The 13,509-nt window shown below is 35.9% G+C and overlaps 1 protein-coding gene across 1 annotated transcript in view; it reads right to left on the reverse strand.

Annotated features, from left to right (window-relative positions):
* Positions 1-13,509, reverse strand: part of LOC133533678 (dynein regulatory complex protein 11-like) — a 49,531-nt gene that overhangs the window by 8,861 nt on the left and 27,161 nt on the right. The window contains exons 13-14 of the mRNA XM_061872703.1: positions 4,909-5,018; positions 3,599-3,762 (exon numbers count right to left, since the gene is read on the reverse strand). Of these exons, the coding sequence (XP_061728687.1) occupies positions 3,599-3,762; positions 4,909-5,018 (274 nt within the window). The remainder of the gene's footprint in view (positions 1-3,598; positions 3,763-4,908; positions 5,019-13,509) is intronic.

Below are 13,509 nucleotides of genomic sequence, written 5' to 3' on the forward strand. Positions count from 1 at the left end.
ATATTCTGCGTCGAAAGAAAAACGCATGAAAACTCGAAAGCACGCGTTTTCCCAAACATAAGACTAATCTAGATAGATTGTATACCCCCAAAAACCCCCATATACCAAATTTCAGCGAAATCGTTAGAGCCGTTTCCGAGATCACAGAAATATATATATACAAGAATGCTCGTTTAAAGGTATAAGATGTAATTTATATAGGTACTTATTTAAAAAATCGGAATCGGTAAACCTGGTTTTCCCGGTTTTTTCAATTTCGGTGAAACTGGTTCGGTGAATTCAGCTTGGCCCCCCTAATCCCCTCACGTAATTAACCCCTCCCCCCACCCTCTTACTAAATATAATAAGTAATACGGATACAGACGATACGGATTAAACTTTATTTCTGAATCGAAATTTCTTTATAGCAGTTGATGAAATTTCGCTCTTCGTGCTGGGCACTCTGATGCTTGATAGCATAACAAATTAAATACCTACAATAACCTAATTTTCCTGAATAAATCAAAATATGTTCTCCCTATTAGTCACGTCAAAAACCTACCTATGAGTCATGTTAAACCTTATAATTTCACTTGAAATTGGGATTATTATGAGGGAAGAATAGTTTTCGAATCTAACGAAATAACAGTAATTTTTCTATGCAGTTCCCTTTAGAGAGAAAATGATTTCCACTAACTAAATCTTAACAAATCACTTTGATTTTGATGTCGATCGCTTCAGGTAGGTTTAAAAGTTTCGCTTTTTTGAAAAAAAAATTTTTTTTTGTTTTGCACATTTAAAAATAGGAAACCTATGTTTGGCATTGTGTCAATAACATACTACTAAATCATGGAAAAACGTTTTCTCTTTTTGTATGGACAATCACGTGGTACACTTCCCTCTTAAGAAGAAAGTGGAGGACGCACGCGAAATCACCTTTTCATACAAACATAGTCCACATTTTTCTCTCTAGATATTAACACTATCAAAAATATTTTTACACAATTTGTTGTATATCAACCACAAGTATGCCTCTACGTTTGATTTTTTTCGATAGGAGTTAGAAGCATTAAATTTTTTTTATGAAATCTGAAATCTATTTTTCGCTCCTAATTTTTATAATAATACACAAATCGAAAAAAGTCAAAAGACAAGGTATGTTGAATATACATCAAATTACTTAAAAATATTTTCCTAAATGTCAACATCCAGAGAGGAAAATGGGGACTACGTTTGTATGGAGAACCGGCCGTCCTCTTTCCTCTTAAGCACTTATCACGCTATAGCCACATACGGAAATCGCAAGTGCGTAAACTGTCTAACGAGACACTTCCATATTTAGGTACCTATTTTTTGTAAGTGGTGGCCTTTATTTTTTAACACAAAATTATCAATTGATCATCCTTAAAAATACTCATTCCTTTCCTGTATACATGCTCTTTTTATATCATAATAAATCTAAGACAATACTGCCTAATATATCTCTAGGTAGGTACCAATATATTTTTTATTGAATATGCGCATATTTTTTACTTTCGATTTTGACGAACGTTTTAAATCGTTTGTATAAGCGCAACCTTGGGCCTCTCAAGGCCACGTGCCGAGCAACCAATGCAACGCTTAGCGCCAAGAGTTATTAAAACAAATCATACCGCTTAATGCCGTGTTCTTTCTGCCCTACCGTGAAGCGCCAGGTACTAGATACCTTCAAACCAGCATAAGAGTCCTCTTTGATTATCCGTTATTGTGTATCTAAAAGTCATAATTACGCTGGTTTACTCGAATGCTCGTCGCACCGAAGCAAGCTAAGCGATAAGAACACGACTTGTGATTTGTAACGAAACTTTGATGTCTTAAAGTACCAAATCAAACTTCTATTTACAGTACAAAAAAAAAGTAGCATTAAATTAAAATTGACATCATAATTGTAAATTGACTTAATTTCTAAATAAATTTTAATTTCGTCATCGATATCTGAAACGCCATCTAGTAATAATTGACCTTAATAATATATGTGACCTCTAGGTTTAGTGCGTGAAAGCTACAACAGATGTCGCAAGAGAGGTATTTCGACGCCATTTCAACGCATGTTAGTTGTGAGAGTTTTATTAGCTCCGTGCGCCATCTAGTTCGTTACTGTGAACTAAAAAATAGCCTACAGGTATTGGATACTTAGAACGGTGCGCGTTTTTAGTATGAGATTGGGTATCTGTACTAGTATTATATGATCTGTGCCACTGTTTAGTAACTGGCCATCTTATAAGTACTAAAAATAATCTATTCACCTATAAACAGAATTCGTTTTTAGTAAAAGGTGTCAATAATTATCTTCATCTTATACTAAAATTAATTAAAGGTCACAACACGAAATCACTTGTTGAGGCAACTTACTTCAACGCACCGGGGCGCTTCATAATAATAGTTATAATATCGTAGGGGCTTATTTTATTAGATTAAAATAAGTTTTTGGCAAAAAAATCATTTTTGGTACAAGCTTTTATCGCTGACTGTACTTTTTTTCCACAGGCAATTAATACTCATCGAGACAATTAGGGTGCGTCGTTTTATCACAGAGTTCCTATGGCTACTCCTGTCTCCATCATCAGATCAGCTTGATGGTACCATAATATTGCATTGCAACCCGACTTACATATGTAAGCAAATTTTCAGCTTCATCGGAAACCGGGAAGTGGGTCAAATTTAACTTGCAAGATTTGTCCCATACATACTAACAGGGCAAGTTAAATAAAAGCTTGTAATGTATTTTTGAGCAGTTAGCCATACGGTAATATAAGTTGTGAAAAGTTCCCAAATAAATATTAGTGAAATAAAAATAATATATTTTTTTATTTTACAATTTGTAGCCACTTTTTGAATACAAATATTCAACGCGTGCTTGGTCACCCTAAAATGGTGGATTGGTCACTTGGAGGTGGGCAAGGTGGTACACGTAGGAATTCCCCTCTTGATCGTTCTTGCTCCTTTTGAATGCGCTCCTCGCATCAGTCTTTCAGTGTGATTTGTTTGCAGGCAGGTAGTTGTGCGTCATGAATGTTTGTGGTTTTGTGAGAAGATGGATGCACGGCCTTCTACAGTTTAAAATGTTCCAATTATTTATTTTTACAAGCTTTTATTTACTTTCACCTGACCGTTGTCTGTTCGTAATCAAATCTTGCAAGTTAAATTTGATCCACTTCCCGGTCCGATTGAGCTGAAAATTTGCATACATATGTAAGTCGGGTGACAATGCAATATTATGGTACCATGGAGCTGATCTGATAATGGAGACAAGAGGTGGACATAGGAACTCTGTGATAAAACAACGCAACCTAATTGTGTTTGGGGTTTTTAGAATTTGCTCGATGAGTATTAGTTGCCTGTATAAAGAAAAGTACAGTCAGCGATAAAAGCTTGTACCAAAAATGAAATTTTTGCCAGAAACTTATTAGATGTTAATATTGTAATTTGTAATGAATTGTATATTGTTTTGAATTGTATGTTTTAAATTTGTATTGTTTCTTTTAATGTTATGTCTAAGTTAGCAGTGGTTTGGTATTTTTACTGTAATGTTATGCTGTTTAACTTGTTTGAAATTATAAATAAATAAATAAATACTAACTCATCTCTCCAACAACGCAGTCCACGAGAAAGCTCTTGCCGTTACGCGGCGGGCCAAGCAGCATCACGGCGCGGTTGCGCGCAGCCCCGGGTTCGAGTCCGGATGCAAACACGCAGGACAGCACAAGACGTCGGCGCACGTCGCCGTAACCAGGTGGCGGGAAACTGTAGGAATTTTGTTTTTTTTTAAACAATCAAATAAAAAATCTGTCAAAATTGGCTGTATTTATATTATAAATACTTACTTAAAATTTTATAGGCCAATTTAGTAGCGATGTCATTTTATTGAGTATCTGGGATTTAAAAAGATGGATTAGCCTCTGATATTCCTCTGATAACAAGCCGGTTTTAAAATAACATTGAACATTTTGGCTACCGTGACAGGACACACATACTTCACGGCTCCCCGCTCCGCGTACCTATATTTGACTGCACCGTACTGCCATAGCGGCTACACATATTTTTATATAGATTTCCTAAATACCTAAACGATACTTGTATCTAGTTATTAAGTCAATAAAAAGAATATAGTACTATCCTGCAGTTTCTGCATTCTTCTTCAGAAGAGCTTTATTGAGGAGTACATCGTACATTAAGTCTTATGTCTAAGACATAAGACTACGCGACAACATTTCCATCCTCACCACTTAGATGGTTGGCAGTCCTGAACTGTGCGTTTCTCCAGGAACTTTCTACCTCGCACAGCAAAACTGTGGAATGAACTGTCGCCTGTGGTATTTCCGAACCGATACGACCTTCAAACCTTCAAGAAAAGAGCGTATTCCATCTTAAAGGCCGATAACGCACTAACAACCCCTCTGGTGTTGCAGGTGTCCATGGGCGGTGGTAATGGCTTACCATCAGGTAATCCGTCTGCTCGTTTGCCTCCTCTATCATAAAAAAACTACTAAAATATTAAATATCAAATTTATTTCTTCATCAAAATTTTGCAGTATCTTCACAGCTATAAACAATATTAATAGGGTCACCTGCAATAATAATTTACTCTTACCCTGTTATGGTTCTACAAATAAGATCGTGTCAGATATTTTTGCGGCCTTCGTTGTGTACATCAGGTGTACGAAATTTGGTTATTCTAACTAGGATCCCAGAACTAACAAACTAGAATACGGATGGCGGCGTCAGAATAAGGACGTAGGCGTGCTGCGGGCGCGGCGCCCGCCTGCCTGTTCTACCACTTCGTCTGCTTCACCCCCCCAAAAACCTAAAATCCGTCTATAAGAGCGCCTTAAAACTGAATATGAAAATGTAATTGATTTGAACGGGCACGTTCCTAATGACAAAAATTACCTCGAATTCGGATCCGCGATGTTGTATTCATAGGCGGCGTAGTTAGAGTCGCCGATGATGTCGTCGATCTTCCCCGACGGCTTCGAAATGATTCCAAGGTCGAACAGGTACTAAAAACACAGAATTTAATTAATGGGGGCTGACAAAACAATCCATAATGAAAAGTCTGGTCTTTTATGTTCTACTTTGTCTTTTATTATTTTTCTTGGTAATAATACCAAAACGAAAGTCTTCTCCTTCTTCTTCCTCGCGTTGTCCCGGCATTTTGCCACGGCTTATGGGAGCCTGGGGTCCGCTTGACAACTAATCCCAAGATTTGGCGTAGGCACTAGTTTTTACGAAAGCGACTGCCATCTGACCTTCCAACCCAGAGGGTAAACTAGGTCTGGTTGAGATTAGTCCGGTTGCCTCACGATGTTCTCCTTCACCGAAAAGCGACTGGTAAATATCAAATGAGATTTCGTACATAAATTCCGAAAAACTCATTGTGTACGAGCCAGGTATGAAATTAAAATGAAAGTGTTCAAATCAAAAGATAAATATCTTACAAATAAGTATTATGTATTATGTATCTTAGTGGTATTTGCGACGTTTATATCGAGTGTGTATTTTTGATATAACCGCAAACGTAAACTAGACGAACGTTTTTTTGCGCTACACACGCTATAAAATGATTCTGTTATTTTTTTCAAATATACATACATACTTATAATCACGCCTATTTCCCGAAGGGGTAGGCAGAGACCACGGATTTCTACTTGCTACGATCCTGACATACCTCTTTCGCTTCCTTCACTTTCATGACATTCCTCATACACGCTCGTCGGTTCAAATATAAAATATAATCTCAACTAATTAATTTAATTTAGCATAATTAATTTTTTATTTTTTTTCGAGCGGTAATGTGTCTATTTCGTACATCACAGGCACTTGTGACAGTTCAGTACCCCTAGTGTAAATAAATTCGATTTTGAAACGTGACGTACGCGTTTGCGTTTAGTCTCATTTTGTATTGGATTTAGAAAGAGCGCGCCAAGCGGGACGTTTTGGAAACTCAAAATCCTATACAAAATGAGACTTAACGCAAACGCGTTCGTCACGTTATGATGTCGATCAAATTTACACTAGGGGTACTGATGTCGCTTCATTAAAGGCGACGTTTTGAGTTAAAACAAAGTAGTGATATATTGCTTGCGGAATTATTTCATAAGTCGTCTGTTTTTATAAAACCTATGAAAGTATGTTCATTAAAGCCTAAACTAACCTTTTGGTTATGTGGTCGTATCAAAAATACACGCAGTTTGTCTGCGATGGCCTTGCGATGCCCAAGCGAGCGATTACGTGCGGGCTAAGGTCAAAAAGCAAATTATTTCAACTAAGCGATAAAGATCAATTATTTAGTTAGATATTTATTTTTGTTGCTGGTTCTTTAAATGCAAAAAAAGTTATTTTTAGGGATCCGTACCCAAAGGGTCAAACGGGACCCTATTACTGAGACTTCGCTGTCCGTCCGTCTGTCACCAGGCTTTATCTCATGAACCGTGATAGCTAGACAGTTGAAATTTTCACAGATGATGTATTTCTGTTGCCGCTATAACAACAAATACTAAAAACAGATTAAAAAAATGTTTAAGGGGGGCTCCCATACAACAAACATATTTTTTTTTTGCCGTTTTTATAAATAATTGTACGGGGGTTCCGTACGTTCGTGCGCGAGTCCGACTCGCACTTGCCCGGTTTTTAGGGTTCCGTAGCCAAATGGCATAAAACGGAACCCTTATAGTTTCGCCATGTCCGTCTGTCTGTCTGTCTGTCTGTCTGTCTGTCTGTCTGTCTGTCTGTCCGAGGCTTTGCTCCGTGGTCGTTAGTGCTAGAAAGCTGAAATTTGGCATGGATATATAAATCAATAAAGCCGACAAAGTCGTACAATAAAACCTAAAAATTTCGTCCGTCCCCTACACGTAAAGTGGGGGTGAATTTTTTTTTTCGCTTCAACCCTAGAGTGTGGGATATCGTCGGAAAGGTCTTTCAAAACTAATAGGGGTTTTCAAGAAACATTTTTTGATAAAGTGAATATATTCGGAGATAATCGCTACGAAAGAAAAAAAAAATGTGTCCCCCCCCCCTCTAACTTTTGAACCATAGGTCCAAAAAATATGAAAAAAATCGTGGAAGTAGAGCTTAAGAAAGACATTAAATGAAAACTATAGCGGACATGATCAGTTTAGCTGTTTTTGAGTTATCGCAAAAAGTTTTCCCTTCATAGTAAAAAGACTTACTTTAATTAGATACTGATTATGCAACATTGTCTATTTGTTTAACTCGGGTGAAAGGTACCGTTTCATCCTTTGGTTAACAATTTACTATACTTTAAGCTCCAGTTTAGCTTATTGTGACAGAAGAGTAACTACGGAACCCTACACTGAGCGTGGCCCGACATGCTCTTGGCCGGTTTTTATTTAAATTGAAATCAAATGAAAGTCATACATTTTTAGCACTGTTATTGTCCGACTTGCACTAAGATAACAATATCATAAATTGTAACACGTCCATTGTAACCAGTTATTTCCACTCGTCGACTGTAATTATTGAATTAAGATTTCGTATACCTAAAGGATCGCGCGTTTATGTCTTTGTACTACATTTTTGTCTACTGAGATACTTACCAATTCTCATTACGTATTTAGGTTTTATAGTAAAAAAAGTATTATTTTTGATGACTCGTAGAAAAAGTATTGTATACAATAGTGATATAATCAAGCTTTTCAATCTCGTACCTTACTTAGGCAACTCAGAAAGCTTCGTTGCCTAAACACGGTACTTGACTGAAAAATGTTCTATTATAACACGATTATATAACCATCTAATTCTAATGGTCGTAATGAATGAAAATCTTCATTTCAGGCAACTAGTGGCGCATAGATAAATACCTTAAAACTAACATACGATTTCGATGAAATTTGCTATATGGGGGTTTTCGGGGGCGAAAAATCGATCTTGATAAGTTTAAACTATGGGAAAACGCGCATTTTTGAGTTTTTATATGTTTTCCGAGCAAAGCAAAGTTTCACAGATATTAAAATTGAAGTGCCTTTGCAATAACTTTCCACGCCACGTTTCACGTAAACCATTGGTGTCCCGGATACAAGCTATCCCCATTTTTTATTTATTTTCTTCTGATATGTATTAACATAGATTTTTATGTAATCCACGATATGGATCAATGATCTGAAACGTTTTTTTTTCTGTATCATAATATTCATAATAATAATAATAAAATGCTTTATTGCACATTACAAAAAAAATGGTACAAAGTATGTAAAGGTATAAATATGTAGGTAACAACAGGCGGACTTATCGCTAAACAGCGATCTCTTCCAGACAACCTTCAGATAGAGAAATGGCGAACGTAATCAAGGTAACTAAGGTATCATATATTCTTAACATGTATCCTCTCGAACCCATTGAACCCCAACGGTCAAAAACATGTACAAAACTATTAACGACATTCGTTCGTTGATAAATAATAACATTAATAATCTATGTAGTTTTAAATCACAATAAGTTATACCAGCATGCCTTACTGATCTCACCATGAAATTACGTGCGCTTTTAACAATTTCCATGTATTTCAAAAATATATTCGTATTAGAAAAATACGTGGCGGCATGGAAATCTTTAGAAACTTGCGAGAACCCGCCCTTGCCTCACAAAAAAGATATTCCACATAAAGCTCATGTCGAAATAGATAATAACAGCCAAGGAGTAAGTTATCTTCGAGGACGTCTAGAATTGAAAGGAGATATTAAAGAAGATAAGCATCACGCGTCCATGTCAACCGGCTTCGAAACAAAAAACGACGTCGAATGGATCTATAAATTAGATAAACTAGGATGTGAAAGTTTCGCATTGAAAGCGCTTTTAAATGGATTGGGGATTCCTTTTGCTAAAAAGTGCATGATGAAGAAAGGGATTTATAATATGAATAGGGTAGATATTAATAAACTGTACCATGCGTTCCATGGAAACAGTGCGGGGAAGTATGGTGTGTATGTGGCGATTATAGCGTTCAATACTGAGACGCACACGATGGCTTGTTGGGAGGCAAGGATGAATGTGCAACCGGCTAAGAGAAGAATGTGAAAATTTTGTTTCGTTGTGTAGAACTAGGTGTTATGTGCATACACCACATCGACGGGTGCAACATGGTATGACGTTTAAAAAAGTTCGAGGGCAAGTGAAATTTACTTTAGGTCATTGTCGATAAAATCATGACGTAAGATAGCTTAATTTTTAAATATTATAATTAATGGCTTTCAAGCGATAGTGCGAAACAGGAGGGCCCGGGTTTGAATCCCTGTAATCCCGGGTTTGATTGTGCCCAGGTTAAGGGACCGCTTAAGCGGTATGAAGGTATTGATAGTTGATACCATCTAAAAAGGCTAAAACTAAATATAATGAGCTATCTACGTACGAAAGAATCATGTTGATATATGCAACATTTATTTTTTAAGATTTTTTAAAACACGCACGTGACAAAATGTATAACTTGAGCAAATTGAGTTTAAAGTTTTTGATCGTGAAAAATACGCTTCTACTACGAAGTAATGGAATGAGTGGTACCAAATGAATCTACTAAAATTGAAAGTTATTCAAACAAGAACTTCAAAATGCGAAAATATCATATATCATTATATATATTTACTATTGTTAATCATAAATTAAGGTAATGGATGTTAGTAATTATAAGAGGGATTAAATAAAAGAAATCGTTATATTTTATATTTTAACAAAGATGTTATAATTCTTATAATCCCCATTTAAGAGAGATTCCGGCTAAGAGAAATTTAATAAAGAAAACGTCTTAGTTTTATAATGGTTTTACTTGTAACACATTATCTGTTACAATTAGTCATACAGTTATAATCAGGCCTCGGAGTTTTTTTAGCACGGTAAGACTAAGGAGAGCTATGGAGTCTTTGTTAACATTAAAATTAAGTTCATACTCATACTCATCCTCATTAATTTAGTTCATAAAATAAATAATAGCTATAAAAAATACACCACCATCTTCATTGACGAGTAACAAATAATATGAAGGTAAACAACCCCATAGAATTAACAATCAATATCCATAGAACACGTAGCTATAGGAATGAGTTCTTCAAAATCTTCACATGGTACGTGTACGTTGTTTATTTCATCAGTCCAGTTGTAAAATTCAGCGGCCAGTGACAACGTATAGTTCCTTATCTTAACAGTAATTATAGTATGTAGGTACGTTAAGTACTTAAATAAAATATTGGAGCGATGACACTGCAATATGGGTAATATAATAATATTAACATACACATATACATATTATTACTTTTTTATAATATAACATTTAATTAAATATATGTAAACAGAATTAATTACATATAAGTAGTCTAAGTATTTATAAAACGATTCGGACGAACTTAATTAATGAGGATGAGTATGAGTATGTATTTAATTTTAATGTTAACAAAGACTCCATAGCTCTCCTTAGTCTTACCGTGCTAAAAATACTCCGAGGCCTGGTTATAATTCAATCAGACAATGATTTATTTATATTTTTGATTTCCGTTAATTTCAAGGGTGCACTCCGGATAGTATTGTTAAAAGACTAGTCTTGAAGACTTTGAAACCTTAAAGACTCTCAAACCTTGAAGGTTCAAGCTTTGAAGACTTAAGCGTTGAAGGTTTGAGCTCAATAACGATTCAGAACCTTAACGACTCAAGCTTTTTACGAGCTCTTAAGAGTAAGTCTTTAAGGCTCGGGCTTCATAGGAGAGCTCAAGCTTTAAAAACTCGGGCCTATTGAAAGCTCAAGCCCCCCGAACCTTGAAGGCTTAGTCAAGCGGTAAGAGCTCAAACAATGAGCGTTCTAGGCAGAAAGTATTATTGAGTTTTTTAAGAGTATTATGAACCTAACTACGTTGCCACTTTGTAGTCATGTCTGGGTGTAGGTAGTGATTAAGAGATCGCAAAAAGAATGATGTCACTCATGAAATTGATCAGCTGATGAAAAAAAATCTTTGACCTTTTCATTTAGAGGTATTGTTTATCCACTCTAATTGATACTTTACAAACAAAAATGCGATAAAGTCCGAATATATTTTTCTTTTTTCCCCTATTTCACAAAAATTTATATACATTTTTTTAATTCTAGTGACCTCAGGATTACGCTGTTAAAATTTCTCAGGTTCCTCACGGGCACCCTGTATAATCAAATAATAGATTGATCTAATTTGTTATAAGCTTTTAAGACTTAAATGCTCCAAACCTTATAGACTTAAACCTTCAAAGCTTAGGAGACTTTACAGCTTGAGGCATCTACTCGAGGTTTCTGTGATCGTAAGCAGAACTTATTAATTGAGGCTTATACGGTCGAGGCTTTAAGGCTCAAGGCTTTTAGACTCAGCAGTCACGACTCGAGTCTTGTAATTTACGCCTCGAAGCTTAAATTCACAACACTAAATCCTGAGCTTAAATTAAGTAACTTTCTCAAAGACACCGGTATTCTACTTAACTCCATTTCGGAGATAATCAATAATTTATTTTTATCTTATTAGGCCCTTACGAGCGTGTGTACACCACTTGCCTTAGGGCTTGTTTAAATATTGAGTAGTTTAGTACAAGTGTGTACATTTGCTACTAAACGTAAATACTATCTCGGACGATTGTAGTTCGAAATGATATAGATATGTATTTGTAGGAAAGGGATAAAACATAATTTAACAAAATCAGGGCATATGAACAACTCCAGGTCGACTTCCACTTTTATTGTGTAAACGTCACAGATATACATTCTTAAAAATATTTTGACACAGTTTGTTGTAAATATCAACCACAGCTATGCCCTTGTTTGTTTTAAAATTAAGTCTACTCGTAATTTATTTAATTACCTAAAGAAATAGACTAAAATCGGACAGTCGCGGAAAAATTGTGTTTTAATATCTTTTTTTTTGATACAAAATTAATGTAAACTTACAGCTAAGATCACAGTCGCGTTGCGGTTGAAGAAACACGATCGAAAATGTTTGCTACAGGATGTCAATGTAACAAACAAAATGTATATAATTACGACATTCATTCTTTGATAAATGATGGCGTATGTAGTTCGGAAAATTATTAGTTACACGAGCATAACTCAAGCTGCACTCACCATGAAATTACGTACGCTTTTAACAATTTCCATTTATTTCGAAATTGTATCCGCATCAGAAAAATACGTGGCGACATGGAACTCTCTAGAAACTTGCGAGAACCCGCCCTTACCTTACAAAAAGGAAATACCATTTGAAGTTCATGTCGAAATATATAATAACAGCCAAGGAGTAAGTTATCTTCGAGGGCGTGTAGAATTGAAAGAAGATATTAAAGAAGAGAAGCATCATGGGTGGCTGTCAGTCGGTTATGAAACTCAAATAGGCGTCGAGAAGATTTTTGAATTGGATAAACTAAAATGTGAAAGTTTCGTAGCGAAAGCGCTTTTCAATACATTGGGGATTCCTTTTACTAAAAAATGCATGTTGAAAAAAGGGATATATAATATAAATAGGGTAGATATTAATAAGCTGGACCATGCGATCCACGGTAATAGTGCGAGGAAGTATGGTGTGTACGTTGCAAATTTAGCGTTCAATACGGAGACGAACACTATGGCTTGTTGGAAGGCAAGGATTAATGTGCAACCTGCTAAGAGAAGAATGTAAAGATTTTGTTGCGTTGTGTAGAAATATAATCCGTACGAATTAACTGTGCACTTCGCGCTAAGTAGTAGCTAGTAATAACAACAGGAAATTTAAACCGTATTTAGACGATGAAAACGAGACGTGCAACGGCAACAAAGATGCTATCGCTACTGAGTGCTTGCGGCGAATGCGGGGCGCCGCGCGGGGCAGCGGGAGAGGGGTCGCATTCCAGCGGAGTGCACAGTTAATTCGTACGGGTAGAGAGAGACGGTAGTAGATGTTATGTGCATACACCGCTTTAACGGGTGCAACTTGGTATGTCGTTTAAAAAGTTCGAAGACAAGTGAAACTTTCTATAAGTCGATGTCAATAAAATGATGACGTAAGTTAGCATCGTTATGTACTTTTTAAATACTATAATTAACGGCCTCCTAGTCGGTAGTGACCCTGCCTACGAAGCAGGAGGTCCCACGTTCGAATCCTGTTGTGCCCAGGTAAAAGGACTACTTAAGGGGTATGGAGTTATTGATTTGATACCTCCTAAAACTAGATAACGATAATCTACGTTAAAATAATCATGTTGATTTATGCAGCGACTATTTTTTTTAAGATTTTTTTAAACACGCAGGTGACAAAATGTACACGTTGAGAAAATTTAGATAAAGTTTTTGATCGTGAAAAATACATTGTACTACAAATGCTGGTATTCGTTGTCCCAATAACCCGGCTAGTTTGAAAGTTATCCACACAAAAACTTCAAAAATGCAAAAAACATATAGTACTCGTATCTTTGTCATTATTAATTTAAGTAAATACGAAATAGGCGGTTGACCATAAATTGAGGTAATGGATGTTAATAATAATAAGAGGGATTAAATAAGAG

This window comes from Cydia pomonella, unplaced genomic scaffold, assembly GCF_033807575.1.
Source record: "Cydia pomonella isolate Wapato2018A unplaced genomic scaffold, ilCydPomo1 PGA_scaffold_199, whole genome shotgun sequence".
Lineage (NCBI taxonomy): Eukaryota > Metazoa > Arthropoda > Insecta > Lepidoptera > Tortricidae > Cydia > Cydia pomonella.